The sequence below is a fragment of the Diospyros lotus genome, chromosome 7 (assembly GCF_014633365.1).
Source record: "Diospyros lotus cultivar Yz01 chromosome 7, ASM1463336v1, whole genome shotgun sequence".
Taxonomy (NCBI): domain Eukaryota; kingdom Viridiplantae; phylum Streptophyta; class Magnoliopsida; order Ericales; family Ebenaceae; genus Diospyros; species Diospyros lotus.
The window spans coordinates 318698-329841 of record NC_068344.1 but is presented as its reverse complement, the minus strand read 5'-3'; the positions used below and the strand labels follow the sequence as shown (position 1 = coordinate 329841).

General features: G+C 35.6%; 1 protein-coding gene across 1 annotated transcript; it reads left to right on the top strand.

Annotated features, from left to right (window-relative positions):
* The first annotated feature begins 1776 nt into the window (after positions 1-1776).
* On the top strand, positions 1777-10659 carry LOC127806321 (uncharacterized). Its single transcript, XM_052343541.1, has 10 exons — positions 1777-1835; positions 2439-2667; positions 4512-4613; positions 4860-5029; positions 6893-7026; positions 7139-7316; positions 8069-8627; positions 9050-9162; positions 9748-9991; positions 10196-10659. Exons 1-10 carry the CDS (start codon positions 1777-1779, stop codon positions 10457-10459), a joined length of 2052 nt encoding a protein of 683 aa, XP_052199501.1. The 3' UTR covers positions 10460-10659.
* Positions 10660-11144: the final 485 nt, after the last annotated feature.

Below are 11144 nucleotides of genomic sequence, written 5' to 3'. Positions count from 1 at the left end.
TTAGGTTATAAGCTTCATGTCGCATGAATATTATAGCTATGACATTTTGCAATTTTTAATTTCAACTAGTATCTCTTGCTCTCTAAACATGAATCTTTTTTATCCATTATTGCGTCAAACAAATATAGTTTCCTTTGCAATTTATGAAACTATAGCCATTAGATTTAGATATAAATGTGTTAAAGTTGAGTACACCTTTTGTCCCGAAATAAATGTAAACATATTTGGGAGCCATCTTATAAATGTAAACGTGGTAAAAATTTAAAATTTAAGTACTAATATTTAGTCATCAGATCACAAAAATGTTGTTTATACTCATGTTATAGAATAAATCATGCATGAAAAATATTTTTTAAACCCTTATTCAAATATTAAGCACTTATCTCACACAGTCAAACGTGCCCAAGTGAAGTTAGATTTCGAAAGGTAAGGAAAAGCTTTGGGAATGAGATATTCATTTTTAGTGGTTTGTAATTATTTTTGCATGACCAAAGTCTACTTTGGTGTTTAACAAAAATCTATAAATTTTTGTAGATGAAAATTAATACCTTTAGGGTTGGAACTGAAATGTTGTAGTGTGATAGAAATAATACTACTAAATAGTTGCACTTGTTATAATTCATACTTAAATACATTGGTAAATTTTTTATACGCTTTCAAAAATTAATATGATTGGACATGTACCCAAAGTGGGTTAAAAAATATATATCGAACTTCAATATGTGTATAGCAAATTGTACTAGTCTATATGTTAAGGGAGTAAAATATATATATATATAATAATAATAAGTTAAGCTCAATAAAAGGTTAAAGTCCAATCTTAACAAAAACTTAGAGATTGAGTTTAGCAAGAAGTTGAAGTTCAAACTTGGCAAGAGACCAATGTCCCAATTTTAGAGATCCCCCCAAAAAAGTTGAGTTTTATTATGAGATTAGACACTTTACGATGTACATGGGCGAATACAGTAGTGAGTTGCCCTAGGTTGAAGCTCAGGGCAACCCACAAAAAAAATTATTTTTGTAATGTAAATTTATTAAGTTTTTAATAGTAGCCCAACCTTAATTTAGTCTAACCCACCTACAATTTTGCCCTGCCCATCCCATCCCACCTGGCTAGATTCGCCCCTGACGATATACGATATCCTTCAATAGAATTTTCGAGGTAAAAAACAAGACTTGAGATGACATCAAAATCAAATTTAGGCTCAATATCTAAATCTCAAGATGATACTGAGACCAAATCTTAATAACCTCAAAATAAAGGTGAGACTCTACTTAACAAAATTTTAATGTTCTATAAAATTTATTATTTTTTTACTATAATATCATAACATATTTTATATGTTTAATTAACTAAAAATGACGTCAATAGTGTATAATGCTACCCATCTTATCTTATTTTAGCCAAGAAAGTTTTATATATAATCTAATTCTTATATTTTAAAAAATGAAGAGGTAGAAACGAATTTATTTTAATTTAGAAAGAAAGAAGGAAATGCGGGCAAATGCACACCATTTTGGCATTTGGCATTTGGGCTGCATGGCTTACGCGTGGCAGACTCTGAAACTAGCACGTCTACATCTTCCGTTCCCATCAAACCGAAACCCGCTCGCTCTGCCTCAGCAGCAGCAGCAAGGGAAGGAAGGAAGCAAGCCAACATTAAGTAGCTCTGATTCTGCCGCCTCCACAACACAAAAGTTAAAAAGGCCCATTAGATTCTGATATCGGAGTCGCGTCGGCGATCGACTCTCCCATCTCCATCCCTCCTTCGCATGATGATGAAGAGGAAGCATCTCTCTGACATTGCCAACCACGTCCTCCATGGATGTGCCCGGTACTCTCTCTCTCTCTCCCCACACATACACGCAGAAACTTGTGCAGGTGATATACAACCAACTTCGTAGGCCGTACATCTACGATCTGATGGTTGATACTCTAGGCGGGTTTTGGATTTCTGTGCCCCTTTCGTTTAGATAATTCAGTCACATTCATACCTGCAAGGAACAGGCTGGCTTCAAATTAGAGCGCCAACAAATTATGATTCTCGATTTGATTTGCCGATCGATCAGCTTCGCATATTATTTATTGCATCAAACTAGAAAACGCTGATGAAAGAGCGTCTTCAATTCAAACTAGTGTTGTTCTCCTTTTCCCTTCCCTACTTACTTTCCGTTTCAATTTGGAATTTGCTTGGATTCGGTCAATTGGAATAAGATTGGGGCTAGCGGCCAAAATCAGAGAGGAATAAGGGTCTAGAATAACATGTGGAATTTTATCATTGACTATTGAGCACTTTAAACAAACAGCAATACCTGGACGAAGTTTTGACACACACAGGATATGGCCAACATTGGACAGTCCGAGTTTCTTTGAACAAAAGTTTATTAATGTAATTCATGACTATAACTTGTAATTTGATAATATATTATCAATGCAGGGAGCTCCATACATCAGTCGACTCAATGGTGGAAGAATTTGAGGCATCATGGAAGCCCGAAATGGGTGATTATTCAAGGAAATTAGTTGAGTTCTGCTGCTCAAAAGCTATTTGTAGCATGTGCTCCAACATAGAACAAATGATCAGTAGTGGATCATTCAGTCGGTTTACATTTGATATGATGCTCGCTTGGCAGATGCATAGCTCCGACCAGGAAGAGTCATATACGGTGCGTTCACAATCCCATCTTAATTTTAAACACAAATTCACATTCTGCTTCTTTGGGATAGCTGTAACTCGAGATTAATGTAGATGAATCTTCCCATGGCTAGTGGGGCAGATACTGAAACACACAAACACAGTCCTCTGTCAAATTTTTTATCCCAGATACAAAACATGACACTCTGCACAGTTTCTAATTTGGGGGAGGGGGACAGGGTTGAGAGCCCAAGAAGGTGAATTTTTGGAACTGAAACGATCCCAAGCATGCCTGGCATGCAGTTTGGAATACCCGGTCTGCATAAGATGTTGATCATGAGCTCAGGTTAAGCCATTAAGAGAATTAAAGTGATCGCCACTATTGTATTCTTTCTTTCTTTTCTTTTTTTTTTGCTTAGACTAAAGGTTAATAATGTATTTTTTCATGATATTCCTTTTATTCTAATTTTTCTGGACCTCATTTAAAAATATCAATACGGGGAACTATATGTTGTGCCAAGCTATGTCCTTATTCCATATAGGTACTTATCTTTTTTTATCTAAGTGTTTTGCAATTTTTCTGACACAATCAAGTGGCACAGTAAGTAAAAACCTGCAAGCTATATCAGCTAGATTGAAAGGCTTATCATATGGCAGCAGAGAGAATCCATATCTACAATTCTATACTACTTTGTGTTTTTATTTGGCTGGCTATCTGTTCTTTTCTTTTCTTTTTGATAACGTCTATCTGCCGTTCTCTTGATAAGAAATGGAAGCACTTGGGAGAAACTCATCAAGTCATACCAGCTAGATCAAATGGCTTCTCATATGGCAGCAGGGAGAATCCATAGTGATACCCTACTTCCCTTTCCATTTGGCTGTGCTATCAGTGCTTAATTTGTGATTGAAAAGTCATGGGGTTGAGTTATGGAAACCATCTCTCTGCAAAGCAAGGGTAACATTGTGTACACAAATGATTCTCCAGACTCTCACAAAGCGGGGAGCTTCATGCACTAGGGACACCCTTTAGAGGATTATTTCAAAGGTTGAAGTGGGCAACTACTAGAACAATTTAAGCATAATCAATATTTTCAAAATATATATCTGAATATAGCAGCTGCTTTTGCCCTGCATTCTTTTCCCGTGTTCACCAAGCGGAAAACCAAATAGAAATTATATTTTTGGTACACATCAGAGGCCAAAGCTGTAGCTGAGTTTGACCCCTGGACCAGTTATGAATGCGGGACTACTTACCTAACCTCTGGTCTAGGGCCATTCATCCAAAAAGAAAATCATAGATAAATAAATTTTACTAACCACATTATCGTGTTTGATGATAGTCAACTAGGTCAATCCCTTATTCTCTACTCTTAGTTGGAACCTGATCAATGTCTTAGAGATGATGTCCTTAGAGGACAATACTTGGATAGTTACTTTTGTAGTTCAAGGACGTACGTCTGATGTAAAATGAATGAAGATGAAGGGAAAAGAAAGCAAAACATGATTAGATAAAATCTTCCCAACTGCAAGACCTCTGAAGGTTTGATGAGGTGTTTAATTGGTTGATTTTCTAGTGGAGTTTATTTAGTGTTGGTTCCATGAGGTTCACTCAGATTTTCAATGAGGCCATGGAACTTCTAATTCCATTTTTTTTTACCTATCAGTAAACTCTATATTTCTTTTTATTTTGATTGCTAAGAACTGGATTGTTAATACTTTCATCTTTTTTATCATTGCCACAAACAATGATTACATTGGAAGTTGAAAATTCACTTTTTCCCCATCAAAAAGAAGCAGGTAGTTTCTATTTGAAACTTGTATGCATGCTTATATTTATAACTGAACATATTCGTCTATCTCACATTTGCTTTGCAGGAGAGTGTCGCAAAGGAGAAAGAGGAAAAGAGGATGACTATAGGAGCAACTCATGAGCAAGATGAAATCCCCCTTTTTTATTCAGACCTCATGCCACTTCTGGTAGGTTCCTATTATCACCTGGTCCCATATAGGGAAAGAGTATTAGTTTGTTGAATCATAGTTTTTTGCTCCAAAAATTACCTAATGAAACCAAGTAGGATCTGGGATAATTCATAGCATATATTGCTGTCAATATGCTTATTTCATACGTATATTGTATATTAGCATGCTGCGTCTTTCACAATTCATTATGATTCAAATTTTTGTTCTGCATTTACACTGATACCTGGTCTCTTGTATTGGTAGGTTGATCATGAACCAAGCGTAAAAGAAGATGCATTTGTGTGGTTTGGTACGCTAGTACCACTAGTTGTTGATATGGTTAATGGGAGATTTACTTTTGAAACTTTGACTGCACCTACAGCAAACCAGCTCTCCTTCCCTGCTTATGACAAATACTTGAAAGAAATTGACAAGTAATTCTTTCAATGTACTTTTCCTTTATTGCTTAGATTCAACTTGCAAAGCTCCTCTTGTCTTTTTATTTTCTTGTAAAAAAGTTGGCTTAAAAAGTAATAGAAAAAAATTGTTTAAGAAGTAACGATATATTGGTTGCCAACTACTAAAAATACTAGCTTTTATAGTCATTTTCATAGTAGTATTATTTAGAAAATGATGAGATTCCATTAGAATGAGATGAGTATTACACCTTATTGTTTTTACATAAAATCATAAAATCTCAGTTTTTTAATCATCACCATTGTTACAAGTCTTAATCTCATGAAGTTGGTGTTGGAGAGATTTTCAAAAGAATGGTTGCAACCTTTCACTTGTTTGGGAAGAGATCCAAGTCAAGGAACTAGAGGTTCTAACCTTTCAAATTCTATTTACACACATGAATGGTTATAACCTTTAGTAAAGGGTTGTACCTCACTTGTTTAAATTTAATTTAAGTGGTTATAACCTTTGGTGAATGGGTGTACCTTTGGTAAAGGGTTGTAACACACAAGAGTTAGTTATATCCTTTTGTGAATGATTGTAATACATATGAATGGTTGTACCTTTGGTGAAGGGTTGTAACATTATCTATAAATAAATTAGTGTGTTGTTGGATAAAAAAAAAACTTTGAGAATTCATGTGGTTTCTCTCTCCTTGTTCTTCTTCTACATTCTAACATAAAATCTCATAATTTTTGTGCATACAAAAACCAACTCTTTGTATTCTTTTATTGCAGAATTAGAATACGAAGTTTCTTATGTTTGTTATTAATTCCGTGTGTTCGGGTTTGTTTTCAGAAATTGCACATTCGTCAACAAACATTATTCCTAATTCCATTGTATCTTGGAGGCTTGTTTGGATCTCTTGTGCATTGTATTTTGGGACAAATAAAGTTTTAAGGAAAACGAGTTTTCATACCTTGGAATCTTTGAGTTATTGCAACATATTTATCATTATACCACCACAATTTTTTCAATAGTTGGGATTGGCTATATATGAATTTTAACTCTTTGATCATTATCTCTATCTATGGCCACATCTTCTTTAAATTAAGGCGATTATATTTCATGTCACATCTAAAAGTTTTCTACAAGTTTTTTTAGTTGTCTTTTACCTATTTTGCTACAAACTCTTCTGTTTCATTCATTTGCATCATAGGTGCTTCTTTAGATGTTTTTTTCCCATCATGTCCAAATGGCGTCTTACATATATTATTTTTAATAAGTACCGCTTCAACTTTATTATGGATAATCTTATTTGAAATTTTACCTTTTCTTATATGGATACACATCCACCATAATGTCCTTATCCCAATTGCACTTATATTTTACGTACGTGTTGGTACTTAAAATCCAGATGGTTGTATGGCCACCATTCGATAAACCATCCTTCCTAGCTTCAAAGGAACTTTATGATTGTATAGAATGCTAGACACTTTTTCAGTTTAACCATAGTGCTTCATTATATGAGTAACATCCTCAATAAAGTAACTCCATAACATCTTTGATTTTGGAAACCCAACAAAAAAATTGGTAATAAAACTAGAAAAGGCTGGTTCCAGACAGACTCTTATTACTAACATAAGGCTATTAACATTCTTTCTTATTCATTCAATGGAAAGACAATAACTGCCACTGAAGAAAGTATCAGGTAATAAATCAATTGATCCCGTTTAGGAGGAGGACAGAGCCTATAGTATGAGAATGAGTCAAAAGAAGTCTGCCGTTCACATTATTGCTTTGTAGGGCTGGATCAGATTTGGCAGCCCCGAGTAAAGGAATACGCTTGATGTCTATTTTGTAATGACTTCTATTGATTTTTTGCATTAAACGTTGATCAGATGCATGAAACAATTGCGAAAGCAAGCAACACCAAAAGGTGTGGAACTGGCAGATGATGAATTTATATTGCATGTTGAAGGAACAATAAGCACGCAAAGGGTGGTGCGTCATATTGGAGGAACAAGCTGGCCTGGTTTGTCTTTGACATAGAATGCTCTATTATTCCGATAGAAAGTAGCTTGCTAATTTGTTTAATCAAATAATTTGTCATTTCAACTACCTCCTGATGATGATTGAATTTCCAGGTAGACTCTCACTAACTAATTATGCCCTCTACTTTGAGGCCTCGGGAGTTTTATCGTATGAAGATGCACTGAAACTTGATCTCTCAAAGGATACTGAACAGAGGGTGAAGCCAGCAGCCACAGGCCCATGGGGTGCTCCCCTTTTCGACAAGGCTATAGTCTATGAATCCACTGACTTGTAAGCATAGCTCTCATGTAATTGTGGTTGTTATTGTAGTTTTTTTCCTTCCAAAAAGAAGTGTGAGTAGTCCTATTAGAAGGGCACATCCCCGCATAATACACAGAGAAAAGTACAATCCCAACAAAGCACCACAGGTGAGCCAACATAAACAAAGCCAGGCACATGAGCCACTCACCAGAGATTCAATAGCCCCATTATTAGCCCCCACATTGCCTCCTAATGACTAATGAACAAGCAGAGCCTTGCATGGAGCCTGGCTTACTGCCAGCATTAGACCCAAACTTTGAAGTCAACGCCCCTTAATACATCAGAGTTTGCCAGAGATCCGGCCACTGTGTTAGCAGTGCCCAAAGCAAAGGAGAAAGATACTGACCCTAATTGTTGCAGTTATTGTAGTTATCACACCACTGAAATTATGTAAGTGATTGAATGTACTTGGGGTGAAATCAGTCTGTATGTTATTATTTTTATGCTTATTATCCTACATCCTTCCGAATATCATAGGTTCATTTGCATTTTTAGAACTTGCAACTTAATTAGTTCCTGATGCTGCCATTATTGGCACTGACTGCTTTTATCGATCAATAGTTTGATGAGTACATCCATATGCTACACGTTGCAGATATATACTAGCTTAGGATTTAGATATATCCTGATTGATATTCTGAACTGGGAAACTTGTTGCTAGTTAGGAGATCTTTTTAAACCCTACTATAGAAAAACACTAACCTGTGCTCAGAGTTTTCCAGGCAGGAGGCTGTTGTGCTGGAATTTCCAGAGATAACAAGTTCAACACGACGTGATCATTGGCTTGCTCTTGTAAAGGAAGTTATGCTATTGCACCAGTTTTTATCAAAGTACAAGTTGGAATCCCCAACACAAGCATGGGAAATGCATTCAAGGACTATTTTAGGGGTTATAAGGCTCCACGCAGCTAGGGAAATGCTAAGAATATCACCTCCTGATCCTAAAAGTTTCTTAATTTTTGCATTGTTTGATGAGTTGCCCAAGGGGGACTATGTACTGGATGAGCTTGCTGAGAATTTAAAGAAGGTTGATAGCGGTCACCCTTGTAATGCTAGCTCAATTTTGAGGTGTATGAATGTCTCGCAACAGGTGGCCTTTAATCTAGAGACAGAGAAGGGAAGTGAGCAAATGACAACTGTTAGGGGCCAAGCTGAAGATATTTCATCATTGGAGAGTGCCATTAATCAAGTCAGAGAGGAGGCAAAAGAAATTGATATGGCAAAAGCTACTGCTGAGGGGCTAAAAGATGAGGGAATAAGTGACAGCATTTTTGTTCTCATGGTAAGGTGGTTGGCTGGGTTTATGGCTCTCTGAAGGCCAGAAGCTCAGTCATTTAATTTGTTCTCATGCTTCATTTTCTGGTCATATTTAGCATAAATTGTGTTAGATTGTAGAGCATTGATATTTCATTCAACTGAATCAGCCCTTTTCTTCTAGAACCAAAGTTTCAAATAACGAGTGCAACTAGTCTAGCTAGCATAAAGTTATTCCTATTTAAGCAAGTTGATGGGAAAGACCTTATGATTGTGAACTGGGATCATGTGAATGTTGAGGTACATTGTATGACTGTTAAATCATGTTCAAAGCCCAGATTGAAACCAAAGGTTGCCAATGTCTTTTCCATCCTTCTCTTTTGATAAAATACTTGTATTTGAGACAACAGACGCCCTTCATATTTCTGCTCACTGAATTTGGTTCTGCAGGAGCTGCTGAAGCCACTTAAAAATGTGGGGCCCTGGTGTCAAGAAATCCTGAGGTGGGAAACACCATTAACCACAATTATTGTGATCACCATATCCCTGCTGACCATATACAAGTGAGTTTGCGTCATCCATCCTTACATTTGGCTCAATGTTGGCAGAAATTTTGTCTTTGTACACCAAGTTTGATTTTTAAGAACATTTGCTTAAAATCATTATGTACATCTAGATGTGTTTTCATGGTGTACAAGTCAGTTTCATAATATCAATTATGTGATGAAACGTGAACATATCAATGATCCTCATTCAGTGCCCTCTCTTTAAACTTTTTCATACGAAGATGATATTAGAACTTTATATTATCAATTCCCTCATGTGAGGGTGGTGTCAGGAAGGGCATCCGACGTAAAATTTTTGCCACATTGTTCTTTTTGATTGGATTTGTATTGTCAATGTGATTTTTAGAAATCAATTGATAATAAAAATAACACGACACCACCCTAGCTAATTAACTTGTTGACTCAGTTAGAATAAGGCGTAGATGTTATTGTTAATGATAATGATATGTATGTTTGCGTTTATGATAGATGATGGGCTAGGATAGCAGGTAATAGTGACATTTATAATCTTTAATTTGAGCATGATTAACATGTATATTATATATATATATATATATATGTATTGTGGTGGTGATATTGTAGGGAATGGGTTGGCAAGGCACTAGCAGCTTGCTTATTGTGGGTGGTGGGAAAGATGCTCTGGGCAAGAAAAGAAAGAATTGGAGAGAAGTGCAACAAGGTAGTTGTGTGCACTGCCACCGACCAGACCACAATGGAGAGCATTGTATCTGCACAATATGGATTGAATACTGTGCATGCCCTGGTGCAGTGGACAAACATTTCAATCTTGAAAATCTGGTCAATATTTGTTTCAAGGGCCCCTAAGGTATTCATTCGAATCATCATTAGTCCCACTACTGTAGCCATCAATTGTTATTTATCTCGTCAGCTAGTTGATTCTGTGTCACTTAATTAGTTCAAAAATTAATGTTCATTCTTTTAAATAATTTATTCCCTTCCAATAATTGTCATCTTGCAAAAAGGACTTGAAACTAATTGCAAAACCTCTTTCTGCTCTTCTTGATTGCAGCAAGCAAATATGGTAATGATGGCAATGACTGGAACAGCAATCTTGTTGGCAGTGGTTCCTATGAAATTTATTCTTATGGCCCTCGTACTATATGGCTTCACAATAACGAGGAACATGGGGAAACATGTCGCAAATGCAAATAATAATAATAATAATAGTAGTAGTAGTAGTCAAGGGAATCGACGGCTTAAGGAATGGTGGGACTCGATTCCTGTTGTTCCCATTGAAGTTGTCGACCAAATCCCTGCAGAGACTCAGACATAGAGACCTTCTTCTTCTTCTTCTTCTTCTTCATAAATTAGGATAATGCTGCAGCCTGTACTAGCTAGATTGATATTATATACGGTTACTTCAATCCTGTGTTTTGTTGTAGAGAGAGAGAATGGTTTTTTTCCTTTTATCTACACAAATTTGCGTTTACCGCTTCCCGCTTCATGATTGGCATGGATGCAGTCCTCCTTGTAACAAACATATTTATTTTTAGGTATATTCACTTCCATGATTTCGTCTATGTTTTTATTATTAAATTAATAATAATAATAATAATAATAATAATAATAATAATAATAATAATAATAATAATATTATTATTATTATTATTATTATTATTATTATTATTTTTGAAGGGACATTACCCAATTAAAAATTATTATTATTATTATTTTTGAAGGGACATTACCCAATTAAAATAATAATAATAATAATAATAATAATAATAATAATAAGCAAACCTGATGGATTAATGACATTAATGTGCGAGACTCTTTGGTCACTTGTCTAAAGCTAGGCAAGTCCGAAGATGATGATGATGATGATGATGGAATGAATTTTCTAAATTCTTTTACTTTTTGAAAACACTTATCACCTGTGAAGTGACGTAGCAAAGTATCATTATTTTAGTTCGTTGCTGCCACTACGAAAACCGTAAGAACAAATTTTCTGGGGGCAG